Source organism: Pecten maximus, unplaced genomic scaffold (genome assembly GCF_902652985.1).
Source record: "Pecten maximus unplaced genomic scaffold, xPecMax1.1, whole genome shotgun sequence".
In the NCBI taxonomy this organism is placed as follows: Eukaryota; Metazoa; Mollusca; class Bivalvia; order Pectinida; family Pectinidae; genus Pecten; species Pecten maximus.
This window is the reverse complement of record NW_022979429.1, coordinates 1-17,599: the sequence shown is the minus strand read 5'-3', so window position 1 is coordinate 17,599 and position 17,599 is coordinate 1. Positions and strand designations below refer to the sequence as shown.

General features: G+C 35.7%; 2 protein-coding genes across 2 annotated transcripts; both read right to left on the bottom strand.

Moving 5' to 3' along the window:
- Positions 1-1,967: 1,967 nt before the first annotated feature.
- Positions 1,968-8,132, bottom strand: LOC117318632 (dimethylaniline monooxygenase [N-oxide-forming] 1-like). The gene is made up of 3 exons (XM_033873594.1): positions 8,017-8,132; positions 3,453-3,630; positions 1,968-3,151 (listed from the first exon to the last, which is right to left on the bottom strand). The coding sequence occupies exons 1-3, from the start codon at positions 8,130-8,132 to the stop codon at positions 2,525-2,527; spliced, it is 921 nt and encodes a 306-aa protein (XP_033729485.1). The 3' UTR covers positions 1,968-2,524.
- A 1,367-nt stretch (positions 8,133-9,499) lies between these two features.
- LOC117318634 (dimethylaniline monooxygenase [N-oxide-forming] 2-like) lies at positions 9,500-13,372 on the bottom strand. Its single transcript, XM_033873595.1, has 5 exons — positions 13,160-13,372; positions 12,743-12,878; positions 12,135-12,268; positions 10,987-11,164; positions 9,500-10,683 (listed from the first exon to the last, which is right to left on the bottom strand). Exons 1-5 carry the CDS (start codon positions 13,366-13,368, stop codon positions 10,057-10,059), a joined length of 1,284 nt encoding a protein of 427 aa, XP_033729486.1. The 5' UTR covers positions 13,369-13,372; the 3' UTR covers positions 9,500-10,056.
- Between the last annotated feature and the right edge of the window lie 4,227 nt (positions 13,373-17,599).

Genomic DNA, 17,599 nt, shown 5'->3' with positions numbered 1-17,599 from the left:
GGTTTTTTATAAATTTGACTAAAAATTACCCAAGCATACATCTGGATAGGCCGAAACGCAAAATTCTGAAATACTTTAATTTCGATTTTTCTTTGATATAACAAAGAAGGAAATTAAACTGTTAGTAATGAGTCGTAATGTAACGTCCGCTCTCCATAAACACGGAACGTGAACGTTCTTTTGGGATGGTTGTGGTGCGATAAACATAATTCAACGACTGACTTTCAGGTGCTACCGTTTCAGTATTGCGTTTGGTTATAGACAACTAATGAAGGGTGTAAACCTAACACGAATTAATTAACTACTAATCTAAGGGAAGCAACTCGAGTAAGTCAGTGGGATTGAACTAAACTCTGCCGTATGCAGCTGAAAAATATATTGGATATCTTTTAGACATGTATAATATGATTTGTATAAAGGCAGTATTTTATTTTCATTATATTTAAATTCAAAGTCATTTTCAAGACTTTTCAATTTAGGGTACGCCCTTGTCAGCCCCTCAAGTTTTAATTGGCATTTTGCGATGGTGGAATTTCGGCGTATTTGAAGCGGAGGGTCTCCAGCCTCGGCTTGGAGACTAGAGAGTGAAGTTCCCTTCATGGCATGCAGACAAGTAATAAGACATTTCTATTGTCCAGAAAGGTACTTTACACCGGTGTTTGTTCAAGTATAGAGACATTTTTGTAACTGATGAGAACCCCCTGCTTGACTTTACCCATGTTGTTGAACATAGGATCAATTTAAAACCTGAAGCTGTTTCTGAACAGCATAATATAAATTCCTCCGCCTTACAATGGGCCTTAGTACAGCACCTAATAGCTTTCAGCTACTAATGGACAAAATACTACACGGTTTGACTTTTAGGTCAGTTTTATGTTACCTGGATGATGTTTTGATTTGTTCAAACACTTTTGAACAGCATGTGAAAGACCCGGAGGAAGTATTTCAACGTCTGAGAGTTGCAGCACTAAAATAAGGCCCAAAGAGGTGTGCATTTGCCAAAGAGAAATGCATTTTTCTCGTTCACGAGATATCGCGTGAGGGCATCCGTCCACCTCAGCATCGTATTACTGCGGTTCTAAAACTGCCAGTGCCTAAAAACCAAAAAGAACCGCGTCGGACAATGGGATGATTTAATTAGTTCCAAAAATTCATTCCACGGTTTAGTGAGATCGCTTTTCCTATAAACCAATTACTGAAGAAAGGTGTCAAATGTGTGTGTAATTCTATACATGATGATGCATTCGCTCAGCTGAAACAATTGTTGTCTACATCTGATGCTTTGGCCTTTCCGCGATATGACCCAGACTTTCGCTTGGCTGTTGATAACCCTAGTCATGGAGTTGCATATATGCTCTACCAGAATCACCCAGATGGCATCAACCGCGTAGTCAGATTTGGTTCGAAAGGTTTGAATACCTACCAACAGACCTATGGACTTACAAAGCAAGACTTACTGGGTATGGTATAAAGCGTCCTTGACTGTGCACATTATCTTCGTGGACGCAAATTTGTTGTTGAGTGTGACCATCAGGCCCTGCAGCCATTGTTACAAAAACAACTTAGAGGTGCCATTTACGAGCGTTGGCTTGCTATTTTACAGCAGTTTGACATCAAACTTGAATACAAACCAGCTAGTCAGATGACATTACCTGATACTCTATCGCGCTGCCACCCCAATCCAGACATGGACATTATGGAAGCTAGTCCTGTGGAGGAAGACCTTCATTTTCATTTTGTGCCTGATACTCATGCTGTGGGAGTAACGCTTCCTGACGGGCGGAAGTTAAGTTCTGTATTACATTCTGACAGCAGTGACAAAGATGCTGTGGTCAATAACATTTGCATTGTACCATCTTCAGTTTACAATCTGATATTCTCTGCAAGGGAGCTTATGATGCTGATACAGTATCCTGTTGAAATTACAACATTGAAAACAGGGAAATGAAGACAAGAAAACATTTTGTTGTATTCAAGATATTTATATAATTCAGGATAACATAAACATTGGTGCAAAGGTACTCCAACAATAGATAATCAAAACAAATTGGTTCTATTGGATACCATATCTTGTTGATCACACCTATAGCTTTTGATATTTATCAACGATTTTAAAGATTGACTACAGACTTGTAAAATATATTTCTTTAAAACTCAATTCCAATTCCGGGATTAGTATCCATTCAATACAGTTTTAACAGTTTAATAACTCTTCACACTCTTTACACTTAGTCAGTTTCAGTAAAGATGAAGGTATACTGTGTTAACCACAAACTGAAACAAAGACCGATTCGGACGCAGGAAGAGCTACCTTGCCTCGACTTCTTTCTTGTTTCACAAACTACGTATAATACAGACACAGAAACTTAACTATTTACATAGGGTGTTTACCTATTACAACATTAATAAAATTATATCCTGTATGTCTCTGTCTATGCTTTAAGTTATATACGACATAACAAGCTCCGATTTATGTGGAGTTAGAGGTAAACTCATAACCATTTCGCTTGAATCGGTGTCCATATCAGTTTATTTCTACAAACGACTCGGTATCAGTAATTTCAAAATTTTGTTTACGGAAAGTGAGGAACTTTGTATCTCTTTGAATCGTAACATAGTCCCAGAGACGTTGAAAGGAAGTAGGGAGTGGATCAAGTCCGGCCAGTTTAGCTATATCCTTGTTGAAGCGCCATTGGCGATCACCATCTCCCATAAAATGAGCTTTGGTGTCATCAAGTCCCTCTCGTTTTCTGTCAGCGAAATCGTTTTCAGCATCTTCTATCATCTGATCTTCTGGAGGTAACGCGACGGTACCGTCCAAAATGGCAACTACCACTTTCGCTATCTCGAAATTTTGTGGAAAGTAGGATAGGAGTCGAGGAATACCGACAAAGAGCAGAGTGCTGAATTGAATGTGTACGATGTGCTTGTACAGCGGGGTGATACGTTCAGAATTAACCTGGATGATGTCCTCGGATAGAAATGGGAACTGGGCAAGAAAACCAGTGCAGAACACCAGAACGTCGACCTCTTCCTCCGTGTCATCGAGAAATACAACTCTGCTTTTCGTCATCTTCTTGATACCGGTTTTTTGAACGACATTTCCTGGCAACGCAGTTGGGAGTGTATCTTTCAGATGGCTGAGGAAAACCTGAATAAACGATTAAATATGATACTATTACGAGAATTGGTCACAAAAATGAACTTTTGTCGAAGCATAATTATATGATATACATATACTTGTGGGGGCAAAGGAGGCAATTTCTGACGATTATATCAACAGATAGATAATTTACATTCATAATGAATACTTTATCATCATGTTAATCCAAAATAATTCTTAAATAGTGTTTGTCTTCTTAGTATACAGACAATGCATTTAAAAAAAAGTTGATTGTATCAATTTGACTAAATTTCTGACCGAGAACATCCAATTTTCCCAATGTGTATACCTGTTTTGCATATGCAGATATCCCGACAGCTATATCCTGTCCAGAAAAGGACGCCCCTAGGACAACAACATTCTTGCCCTTGAAGTTCTCCGGAGTCCTGTAATGGTGACTATGGAATACTTCACCTTGGAATTCCTCAATGCCTTCGATTTCTGGAGAATTCACCTTCTCGTGATGACTTGCGATCAAAATAGAAACATGAAATGTTTTTTTATATAGAAATATACAGTAAATAAATAAATAAAAAAAACCACAAAGCATTACCACATATCGCGTGAGGAAATATAACGTTTCCAAATGCTATAACGATATTGACCATGTTTTTTGTTCATGGTCTTCATCAACTTGCACCTCTCTCTCTTTCGAAACCTTCGTAGCAGAGGATACGTTAAGATCGTGGTGATCGCCTGATGATGAAGAGCCTGCAGAAATTTCAGGTTCTCAAAAATGCAGTTCTTTCATGAACTTACTGTGTAAACATGATGTTTAAAGATTTCTACCTAAATCAAATTGGTCGTTATTAATGTTACCGTGTAATACAAATGTGATGTTCGTAAAACAAATCAAACACGTTGTATCATTTTTTGAAAATAGTTCAACCATACGTATGCATCTATTTGATGCACTTGCTCAAATCCATATTTGACCATTTTTCTTAAGTGGTTGAGACACTTGTTTTGTCAGGTTAATGGGTGATTCTTTACTCTGTATCGTCACTCACGCACTTTTTTAACAATTAGTATCTCATTCTTTCAAATAAAAGTAAACTTTTATATTTTTTGTTTTGATATTTTTACAGTAAAAAATATCTCATTTTTCGGGCATGATTGACATTTTCGTAATGAGAACTGTACAAAAGTGATAAACGTTATAAAAAACTATTCCCAGTTACTATAATTAAGATTCATCGGCAAAATCGTAGATCTTTTACATTTAGTACATAAACAAGGTATGTATCTATGATAGCCCCAGACAGATCGATAGGTGAAGTAACTATTGCTATCTGACATTAGTAAATTGTATACTTAATTATGTATCAAAAAAATAAATTTCATTAAAGGAGGTGGTGCATAGTGGCCCACGGCCGAATCTTATTTTATGCATGATATTATGATAGACTTTTACCAATACATGTCATTTTAGACACTAAAACGAAAATTGGCCAATGCTGTATACGCAGCGCCACCTAACATGATTTCTGTAAAAAATGTGTACCCTCCCTTTTAAATTCAATATATTTCTCGTACAAAAGTACTTGATAAATTTCATATTTCATTGATAGACTCATGTGATATTAAATTTTATAAAAACATGTGTGTTTAGTATGAATTTGTATAATAGAAAGTGTAATTACAGTTTTTTTTAACAAAATTATCAGTAAAAAATTTACCTTCCTGAAATTTTCTTTTATTTGTTAAGTAGATAAAATGTAATAATCGTTGGAGTACTATCAAATTTTGCTTTTAAAAAACATGTTTGCATATTAATCTTAATACACAACAAAAAAAAAAAATTATCATAAATTACTGGATAACAAAAGATTTTTGCATACAAAGAAAGGTCATGAAGTAAATTGTATTAAAAAACCAAGGGTTAAAAAGGAGTACCCTGACACAAGCAGTAAAGTCTGATTGCATTGTTATTTTTGTTGGATTATTCTATAACAATAACATATACATTGTGTTATATACATGTATATACTGCAATAAGCTATTCCTCGATATCAATTATCTGAAATTAATCTGAAATAGTCTAGATAAAGAGAAACCCATTTCTGGTTATTATTGTACTTGTCCTGCTGGTCAAAGAACGGTTGGTATGTGTGCGCATACGGCAAGTGTGCTTTTTTATTTAGGAACTAGCAATCAGAACAAAAAGCCGTTACAACAACGGAATTTTATGTCACTGATGATGTAAATCTTATAATAGACTACACGAAGCTACATGGTGTGGTTACAATCATAATTAGATAAGCCCACAACATGATCAGTAAAACGTTTGTCATAAAATAATGTTTAATCGAACGTTTTGATGTACCTTTTGTAGCATTTGCCTCTATTTTTCAGTACTTTCGGTACTTTGATATGTTGTCCAAAATTTGGGGTGTATGCATTTAACATAATACAATCTCCAGCATATCCAGTAATTCACAAAATAAATTTGTTTCATTAAATGTTTATGAATATCCATAGATTATTTCTAACCGGAAATTTTGATAGTACTCCATTAATAACTTTGTGGTATTAGACTTTAAATGAAAAGTTAAAAACAATGATTTTCACAAAGAAGACATCAAATTAGGCTGAAATTTAATTTTAGTGTCACGGAGCGTGATGATTCATATACAAAATTAAACCTTAAACAAATGGGGTGAATTTGTTTCACAAATAGGAAATAAAAATGTGTTCTATAATAATTAGTGGTCAAAACATTAGCTTCTTATGCAGTTTGACGGGGAAATAATGAAATCACCAAAAAAAGAATATATACATTGAGGAATGGAAATTTATTCCTCCCACATAATCGGGGATATTATGCTTTTGACAAAAATATGTTTCCGGGAAAAAAATCGCCGTGGGTCGATTTAGCCCTCCTATGCACCACCTCCTTTATCTTTGACACAGAAATCGATTATTATAAAGGTCCTTGCTTGCAGCAAAATTTGGTATGTTGGTACTATTCTCACAATGCCTAGCCATTATTTGGTACTTTTTCAAAGAGCTCTGTTTAGATTCCTGTGTAATTCTAAGGTGGAGCCACTTGCGCGCTCCGTAGCCCATTTCCTTCCTTCTAGTGACGGATTTGCCATTGCAAGTATAAATTACCTCTATCTATTTAAAACATTGTCAAAAGTTTGTCTGTGAACAGTCTGAAGCCAAGAGGAGGTATTGTATAATGTATTGGCTGTCCATGGAGTTTCGTAACTTTTTTTTACCATTTGATAATTACTTTCAACATTGTGACAGATATCCTCCTTTTTATACATGTATTTTTTAATTGTTTAAGAAATATAAACATATACCAACAGTAGACCTCGGTCGAGTTTTCCTAATTTGCTCACCTATGTTACCGAACACATCAGACAGTTCCTTGAACAAAAAAATGGTTGGAAAATAGAGGCACGTCCGTCTCACAGAACAGACGATCTCTGGATGACCATTGCGACGACACGGGGCGATGTGTAGACACTCTATCTATAATTATATAGTTGTAGATACAACAGTTCTAACAAATTTGAAATAAATTCAATATAAATGATGCTTTCAGCTGTACTGGTATTCATGATATAGCACGTCATGTTTTCTGGAATAAAGTTAGAATGCGGACTGGTAACGATTATCACTGTACTCAGTGAGGGGTCAGAGTTCAGGGGCTTAATTATTAGGGAGCTTTGTTCATGTGACGACCCAGGCTTTTTTCATTTTTTTAAGTTTCATAAAATTTTATTCAATATTTACAGATAAAAACGTCATTCAATAATTGGAAAGTAATATGGAATCAATATTGTAATTATTATCAATACATAACTCCTTTAAAAAAAAAACCCTAACATTTTAGATAAATAAATAAAGCACAAAACCATCGATGTAATTATTAAAGAAACAGATCGGATACCAGTTTACCCTCTTGGATGGAGCATCATCATCATCATCATCATCATCATCATCATCATCACACCTATCATAATCATTATCATCACACCCACGTATCATCATCATCATCATCATCATCATCATCATCACCACATCACCCTCAACGACTCGACGTGCCAATACAGTTTCGCATTATAGTAATTCTGTATCTACTATGGTTGATGTCATGTTCACCTAGTACAATACATGATCGGTTTGTCGTCATAAGACATCATGACGGGTGCCACATGTGATGCAGGATATGGTAAATCGCCCAGAACACCTTAACTCAGTCTGGGTATTTTAAAGGATCATGTGTTCTTTTGTTATTGATGTCTTTTTATTTTCATGTCATTATATTTTTAGGGACGGACTCGGTTTTTTTACTCTTTGTGTCTCGTTTACTACATCAGGAGTCTTAAGGATAGATTTTGTTTGGTAACCGATTTTTTTTTTATAAATTTGACTAAAAATTACCCAAGCATACATCTGGATAGGCCGAAACGCAAAATTCTGAAATACTTTAATTTCGATTTTTCTTTGATATAACAAAGAAGGAAATTAAACTGTGAGTTATGAGTCGTAATGTAACGTTCGCTCTCCATAAACACGGAACGTGAACGTTCTTTTGGGATGGTTGTGGTGCGATAAACATAATTCAACGACTGACTTTCAGGTGCTACCGTTTCAGTATTGCGTTTGGTTATAGACAACTAATGAAGGGTGTAAACCTAACACGAATTAATTAACTACTAATCTAAGGGAAGCAACTCGAGTAAGTCAGTGGGATTGAACTAAACTCTGCTGTATGCAGCTGAAAAATAGATTGGATATCTTTTAGACATGTATAATATGATTTGTATAAAGGCAGTATTTTATTTTCATTATATTTAAATTCAAAGTCATTTTCAAGACTTTTTAATTTAGGGTACGCCCTTGTCAGCTCCTCAAGTTTTAATTGGTATTTTGCGATGGTGGAATTTCGGCGTATTTGAAGCGGAGGGTCCCCAGCCTCGGCTTGGAGACTAGAGAGTGAAGTTCCCTTCATGGCATGCAGACAAGTAATAAGACATTTCTATTGTCCAGAAAGGTACTTTACACCAGTGTTTGTTCAAGTATAGAGACATTTTTGTAACTGATGAGAACCCCCTGCTTGACTTTACCAATGTTGTTGAACATAGGATCAATTTAAAACCTGAAGCTGTTTCTGAACAGCATAATATAAATTCCTCCGCCTTCCAATGGGCCTTAGTACAGCACCTAATAGCTTTCAGCTACTGATGGACAAAATTCTACACGGTTTGACTTTTAGGTCAGTTTTATGTTACCTGGATAATGTTTTGATTTGTTCAAACACTTTTGCACAGCAAGTGAAAGACCCGGAGGAAGTATTTCAACGTCTGAGAGTTGCAGCACTAAAATAAGGCCCAAAGAGGTGTGCATTTGCCAAAGAGAAATGCATTTATCTCGTTCACGAGATATCGCGTGAGGGCATCCGTCCACCTCAGCATCGTATTACTGCGGTTCTAAAACTGCCAGTGCCTAAAAACCAAAAAGAACTGCGTCGGACAATGGGATGATTTAATTAGTTCCAAAAATTCATTCCACGGTTTAGTGAGATCGCTTTTCCTATAAACCAATTACTGAAGAAAGGTGTCAAATTTGTGTGTAATTCTATACATGGTTATGCATTCGCTCAGCTGAAACAATTGTTGTCTACATCTGATGCTTTGGCCTTTCCGCGATATGACCTAGACTTTCGCTTGGCTGTTGATAACCCTAGTCATGGAGTTGCATATATGCTCTACCAGAATCACCCAGATGGCATCAACCGCGTAGTCAGATTTGGTTCGAAAGGATTGAATACCTACCAACAGACCTATGGACTTACAAAGCAAGAATTACTGGGTATGGTATACAGCGTCCTTGACTGTGCACATTATCTTCGTGGACGCAAATTTGTTGTTGAGTGTGACCATCAGGCCCTGCAGCCATTGTTACAAAAACAACTTAGAGGTGCCATTTACGAGCGTTGGCTTGCTATTTTACAGCAGTTTGACATCAAACTTGAATACAAACCAGCTAGTCAGATGACAGTACCTGATACTCTATCGCGCTGCCACCCCAATCCAGACATGGACATTATGGAAGCTAGTCCTGTGGAGGAAGACCTTAATTTTCATTTTGTGCCTGATACTCATGCTGTGGGAGTAACGCTTCCTGACGGGCGGAAGTTAAGTTCTGTATTACATTCTGACAGCAGTGACAAAGATGCTGTGGTCAATAACATTTGCATTGTACCATCTTCAGTTTACAATCTGATATTCTCTGCAAGGGAGCTTATGATGCTGATACAGTATCCTGTTGAAATTACAACATTGAAAACAGGGAAATGAAGACAAGAAAACATTTTGTTGTATTCAAGATATTTATATAATTCAGGATAACATAAACATTGGTGCAAAGGTACTCCAACAATAGATAATCAAAACAAATTGGTTCTATTGGATACCATATCTTGTTGATCACACCTATAGCTTTTGATATTTATCAACGATTTTAAAGATTGACTACAGACTTGTAAAATATATTTCTTTAAAACTCAATTCCAATTCCGGGATTAGTATCCATTCAATACAGTTTTAACAGTTTAATAACTCTTCACACTCTTTACACTTAGTCAGTTTCAGTAAAGATGAAGGTATACTGTGTTAACCACAAACTGAAACAAAGACCGATTCGGACGCAGGAAGAGCTACCTTGCCTCGACTTCTTTCTTGTTTCACAAACTACGTATAATACAGACACAGAAACTTAACTATTTACATAGGGTGTTTACCTATTACAACATTAATAAAATTATATCCTGTATGTCTCTGTCTATGCTTTAAGTTATATACGACATAACAAGCTCCGATTTATGTGGAGTTAGAGGTAAACTCATAACCATTTCGCTTGAATCGGTGTCCATATCAGTTTATTTCTACAAACGACTCGGTATCAGTAATTTCAAAATTTTGTTTACGGAAAGTGAGGAACTTTGTATCTCTTTGAATCGTAACATAGTCCCAGAGACGTTGAAAGGAAGTAGGGAGTGGATCAAGTCCGGCCAGTTTAGCTATATCCTTGTTGAAGCGCCATTGGCGATCACCATCTCCCATAAAATGAGCTTTGGTGGCATCAAGTCCCTCTCGTTTTCTGTCAGCGAAATCGTTTTCAGCATCTTCTATCATCTGATCTTCTGGAGGTAACGCGACGGTACCGTCCAAAATGGCAACTACCACTTTCGCTATCTCGAAATTTTGTGGAAAGTAGGATAGGAGTCGAGGAATACCGACAAAGAGCAGAGTGCTGAATTGAATGTGTACGATGTGCTTGTACAGCGGGGTGATACGTTCAGAATTAACCTGGATGATGTCCTCGGATAGAAATGGGAACTGGGCAAGAAAACCAGTGCAGAACACCAGAACGTCGACCTCTTCCTCCGTGTCATCGAGAAATACAACTCTGCTTTTCGTCATCTTCTTGATACCGGTTTTTTGAACGATATTTCCTGGCAATGCAGTTGGGAGTGTATCTTTCAGATGGCTGAGAAAAACCTGAATAAACGATTAAATATGACACTATTACGAGAATTGGTCACAAAAATGAACTTTTGTCGAAGCATAATTATATGATATACATATACTTGTGGGGGCAAAGGAGGCAATTTCTGACGATTATATCAACAGATAGATAATTTACATTCATAATGAATACTTTATCATCATGTTAATCCAAAATAATTCTTAAATAGTGTTTGTCTTCTTAGTATACAGACAATGCATTTCAAAAAAAAAGTTGATTGTATCAATTTGACTAAATTTCTGACCGAGAACATCCAATTTTCCCAATGTGTATACCTGTTTTGCATATGCAGATATCCCGACAGCTATATCCTGTCCAGAAAAGGACGCCCCTAGGACAACAACATTCTTGCCCTTGAAGTTCTCCGGAGTCCTGTAATGGTGACTATGGAATACTTCACCTTGGAATTCCTCAATGCCTTCGATTTCTGGAGAATTCATCTTCTCGTGATGACTTGCGATCAAAATAGAAACATGAAATGTTTTTTTTATATAGAAATATACAGTAAATAAATAAAAAAACATACACAAAGCATTACCACATATCGCGTGAGGAAATATAACGTTTCCAAATGCTATAACGATATTGACCATGTTTTTTGTCCATGGTCTTCATCAACTTGCACCTCTCTCTCTTTCGAAACCTTCGTAGCAGAGGATACGTTAAGATCGTGGTGATCGCCTGATGATGAAGAGCCTGCAGAAATTCCAAGTTCTCAAAAATGCAGTTCTTTCATGAACTTACTGTGTAAACATGATGTTTAAAGATTTCTACCTAAATCAAATTGGTCGTTATTAATGTTACCGTGTAATACAAATGTGATGTTCGTAAAACAAATCAAACACGATGTATCAATATTTGAAAATAGTTCAACCATACGTATGCATCTATTTTATGCACTTGTTCAAATCCATATTTGACCATTTTTCTTAAGTGGTTGAGACACTTGTTTTGTCAGGTTATTGCATGATACTTTACTCTGTACCGTCACTCACGCACTTTTTTTTAACAATTAGTATCTCATTCTTTCAAATAAAAGTAAACTTTTATATTTTTTGTTTTGATATTTTTACAGTAAAAAATATCTCATTTTTCGGGCATGATTGACATTTTCGTAATGAGAACTGTAAAAAAGTGATAAACGTTATAAAAAACTATTCCCAGTTACTATAATTAAGATTCATCGGCAAAATCGTAGATCTTTTACATTTAGTACATAAACAAGGTACAATGTATGTATGTATGATAGCCCCAGACAGATCGATAGGTTAAGTAACTATTAATATCTGACATTAGTAAATTGTATACTTAATTATGTATCAAAAAATTAAATTTCATTAAATTTGTCATGTTCGATGTACCCTGTGTCGAAACATGTTTATCTTTATCTCAAGTCAATAAATATAAGTTCATTACTACTCACCCATTGCATACAATCACAGCATCAAATACTTCAGTGTGGGCGTCGTCTTTGTTCCTCACATCGAAATAGCTCACTGTCCATTTAGTATGACTGTCTGTGCTATTTTGGCGAACATCCTGAACAAACGTGTTCATCTATGCGAAATTAAAGAAATGGAAACATTTTACACATTCTCAATTGGCACGGTAAACAGATTATTGATAATTGAATTTTAAATCTATATTATTGATATTCAGTTAATTAATTGACCTGCAGCAGCCCCTATTTGAATCTTTATGATATTGCTTTCTAGTTAGTTAGTAATAACAATATTATCAGCCTACCAACACTGAGAAAAAGTAATTTTTGAAACAAAATCGTGAGTTAAATTGAGAGTAAAACGAAACATTATACATATTTATGCGTTGATGGTTATTCATATTGTGTGGAACAGACCAACACCTTTTTTTTCAAAATTATAAACTGTTTTGAGAAGAAGTTTATGGTTGATAGGCTGTTATAGATTTTTGTTAGGTAGAACATTAATACTATTCAGCAAAATGTGTTTAACAGTAAGTGCATCATTACATTCAACGCAATGAGACTGGTCAGCGCGATTTAAAGTGTACCTTGATGTACTTTCTGAGGTCGTATAAATCGGCATATCTTTGCAGATAGTCGCAAACTTCAGGCCTAGAAAGGAATGATGGTCCAGGTTTATGGGGAAAATCAGGAAATGCCATCAAATGTTTTGGAATATTTGTGCTGAAAATAAATCGTGTGATTCACACTCATTAGGATAAATCATTATCAAACTGATAAGGAAAACAATATCATTTTAGGAAACACAATACGTATGACGATCTGAATACGAAATTATTAATCCCCATTTAGTTTAGATGGTTCAGAAAAATATATTGAACACTGGCACACCTTTTGCGTGTTTATTATATACAGTATATAATCCCCAAAGTCGTTGGTTCGAAGTTTGTTGTGTAATTGATTAATCGTTGATTTTGCATTTTAATTTTTTTGCTCATAATTACATTAAATCCCGGTAGATACTTGTGAAGACAGGCATTCCATTGTCATCGACATGTGTGTTCTTGTTATACAACCACAGTCCACCAACGTCACTTCCTCTTTCAAAGCATGTCGGGACATAGTCCTTCTTTGAGGTGAGTAGATTTCTGAGTGCGCTAAGTCCAGCGACTCCTGCTCCAATAACCGCTACACGCTTTGGAGGTTCCGACATAATTCTCTCTAAACAAAACAATTTTTCATTATCATCGATTTTTTACATTCTTGAAAATGCCTGCTGTTTACAAAAACCAATAAGTATTTGGAGAATTAACAGAATTAAATGAAGATGTCGCAGGCTTCATTTCTCAATCAGAGGCATATAAATGAAAATTTCAGCCATGTCCCCTGCAGTCGAACCAGCTTCATTTATGGAAATTTTTACTACCCTCTTGTAATAACGATTTAAACGAAATTAAGTTGTTATCATTTTAAACATTAAAGGAAATAAGCATTCGAAAGCAAAACTTTGGCCAATTCCCAAATCTGGGGCCTCACCTCTTTGTCCCAAGAGGTTGGACCAGCCTCTTTGATATTAATTATGATTGCGCTCCCCGAGATATGTTTCCGATTATATTTGGTTAAAGCTCTCTTTTGCGTTGATGATATACGTGTGTATATTCTAGAAAGGTACCAATTTTTACTCAAATTTCAAAGTGACATGCCTCGTAACGGTAAACATTGAGGTCTAATAGTCAGTCGTTCGAGCTCATAATCGAGCAATCTCGATTGAGATTGTGATACGCATGTCACCTATGAGTTAAACATTCATATATTCTATCACAAAATGTTTAGTTGTGATATTGTTTGTGCTAATTTGTTTTTTTAAAACAAGCTTGTGAACCATCTGTAACTTGGGTCCAAAATACGACAGGATATCTTTCACACACATCGATGTGGACTGCAATGAAACAGGGCAATTTTTGTTCGTCGTTGTGATCATGTGTTTCACAAATAACACATACTTTCTAAACTATTGAATAAATGCTGTTGCTCTTACAGGTTGAAAACTCTGAATCAGCCTACTGGAATAATCGATGCTCCGTTTTCTTATCCTTTATTGTTTTTGATGCAAACTTTAAGTTCTACAGAAACAGTGTCAATCCAATAATTCTGCTGTTTTCTACTTAATTTTTCTGAATGTACATCAATTTAAGGATTGAATCTTGATTTGGTCGAATTCATGGGGTCAGAATTTAATGAACTGCGAAGCAGTTCATGTTGAATTTGTCTCAAGAGCAACTCAATTATGACCCCATGAAATCGACCAAATCAAGATTCAATCCTTATATTTCAATTGTTTTTTTTTCGAATAAAAAAGTCGGTCTAGATATTAATAACTCGAAGCATGTGCAGGTCCAAATGTGGAAAATCCCGAGGAGTTCCGGATTGTGCATGCTAGTCGGTCGAGTAAAATAGTCCGCAATTTTAGGATTAAAAACAGCATTATTTTGTCAAAATAGAAGTATTTAGCATATCTGGTCTTTCATAAAATACAAGAATACATTATAAATTTGATAAGTATTCCATGATTATTACAACAATGTAGAAAAAGTGAAATCGTTCCGCGGAAGGATTTTAATCATGTATTCATACGCACCGATCAGTGTTAATCTGGTCAAATTCATGAGCAAATGAAGCAGATTAAGTTTGGTAGTTTCATCGAGTCCAACTTGAGTAGAAATTGAAATATTGGACTATGAACCGAATATATGGGAGGTCCTTCAGGTCACTAAATGCTTCTGCTTCTACTGGTCCACGACGTCCCTAGTTAGTCCTCCACTTACGCAGAGGCAATGCCAACGTCGAATGCAGTGGACGCTTGCACTTGATTTCAAATCGTTTTGTTTGGCCAGTTGGAGACGAGTCCCCCTTTACGCTTTATAGGTCAGATGGACGACGATGTGTCTATCGGAAATTCGTCGACCATCATTCTGACGCTTGCCTAACGGACATGGTATAGGCAGGGATATTTCAAGGCGTGAAATCACATCTCGTGGATATCCGTTGTAATCTTACAGCAGTAAGATATTGGGATCAGGTCAAACCAACGTTCTCGATTTGCGACTTTATAGTCCAGATATGTCCCAAATCTAGTATTTGTGGGACGGGCTAGACAGAACAATTAGAAAGCGCGTCATCATTCCTTATAACGTTGCTCAACATACGCAGGTCTTTTTCTGGGGTGGAATGATATCCCTAAAAGGGCAATAAACACTGTGGTTAAATTTAAGGATAGTACGATCAGGGACTGATACCAGGGGTGTACTCGCGCTAATGATTTGGATCAGGAAACGGCATAGGGTCCCCCTGTTTTAACGTTATTCACGCCAACATCGTCTGTGGTAGAACAACAAAATTACTCAAAATATATTCAGTAATGATCAAATGATTGTGAAACTCACATAATAACAATATCATCAAAAAATCATGTAAAATGATAATACAAATCGAAAATAAACTTGCGTTTCTTCTTTCCACTTTTGACGATGCACACCTGTATCGACACTATGTAAACACCCAACGGACGCCCACAAAACTACGGCTGCAAACTGGACCAGAACGAAGCCGATGCCAGTTTACATAGAGTGGATGCAAGTATGGCCGTATTACAGAATCAACAGAGTCTAGGTTACACAGAGTTAAACTACTATAAATAAAGGAGGATTTTTTTCAGGTCTACATTATTTGACTTGGTTAGATATCCGGATTAGACAGAGCCCTGTTAAAGTCAACAGTACTATCTGTACCCTAGTATCTATGATCTGCAATGAGCTACTTTGGAAAGCGAAAATAAGAATAGCATTTCAAATTTTCTAAAATATCTGTGTAATATTTAAATAGTAAATAAACAGTATTTTTAGTATAAGCAGCGCGCCATATCCTTGTGCAATATGATAGCTTTATATAGCAACCATTCTACACTCTAGGGGAAAATGAAAATTGATAACACTATGCACAACCTACTCTGTCGTTCAGATTAAAATCATAAATCACATGTTTAAAATATCCAGAAGCTTGATAGGATAGAAAACAATATTTAAGGATTGTACCTCATTTTGACTTCGTATACGATAGTATGCCCGCAGCGGACATACATTGTAACCTATGGTTAGCCCGTTAGACGTCATAATTATGAAACCGATTCCCGCGCTTATTAATCCGCTGAGCCTTTTTTCACTGCGTATATGCTAATGTATTCGCAGTTCGATTTTATTAAGCTGAAGAAGGGAGAGGGGTAAATATAAATCTATGATGTAACTCTAATTTGGGTGCAATTCTCCGTCCCTCTCAAATATAGTTTTAAATTGTGAATGTCCATACGAGCATAACAACCCCAAAATATTCGTGGCTGTGATTACATAGGCTTGTATTACAAATATTCAGCTCTAAAATCCATACATTTAAAATTCAACACGAGAAAAAATGTCAAGTAAGCAAAAAAAATTCCAAATTAAACACAAAGACATGAATACAAACAACCCCAAGAAGAGCCCTATTTTTGACCTGGAATGGGGGTTTGGAAAAGACGCTTTTTTTATCAATTTTAAAATAAGTGCTTAAAAATTCTTCTTTTCGAGAGTTAATTGCCTCGACTGTCATGAAGATGACAAGAAGCTTTTCTTGTCTGCAAACGTTTTCTTTTTATGTAATTGTATCGTATGATTTACCAGCTTATACAAAGACAGGCGTCAGGTTTGATGGGCCTGAGTGCACACATATTTAAGATATGTTCACTGTCATTTGAAATGAATACTCTACATGAAATAAACCTAATCGTATTTATCATTGTCAGCGAAATACAGGGTTGGTACAAAAATAAGATTACATAATAACAAAATACAGCTAGCATAACAAGATGTGATTAAAGTACAGCATGGACAATTCATGTTGCATCAATGCACGCCTGTGAAATAGACACTCATTTTTGTCATTTATATTGTTTTATATTATTATATTTTTTTAAAGTTTAAACTTCCAGCTATAAAGTGATAAAACGTAGTTTCAATACAAAGGCGTGACAGGTAAACATATAGAGAATGACCAAAGAAAGACACTCGGCGTATATATTTGTCATTTATAAAGTTATTTGTTTCCAGCAATAAAGTCATCAAGCATACAAATGTAGTTTCAACAAAACGACTTTAAAGGTAAAACATGACAAGTGACGAAATGTATCTGTGTATCTGTGGGCTCTGAAATTAACATTGATTTTGTTTTTACCTTTATTATGTTAACAGTGAAACTATTTAGAAAGCACATCAGAGATTTACAGCTTTCAATTAAGATTAACCGTGATTAATTTGTAAAATAGATAGTTCGAATTAAATTTTACCGCAAAGCATATGTGTATCTTGTGGCCATCTGAAATTAATGTCAAAGCATTATGAAATGAACGAATTTAA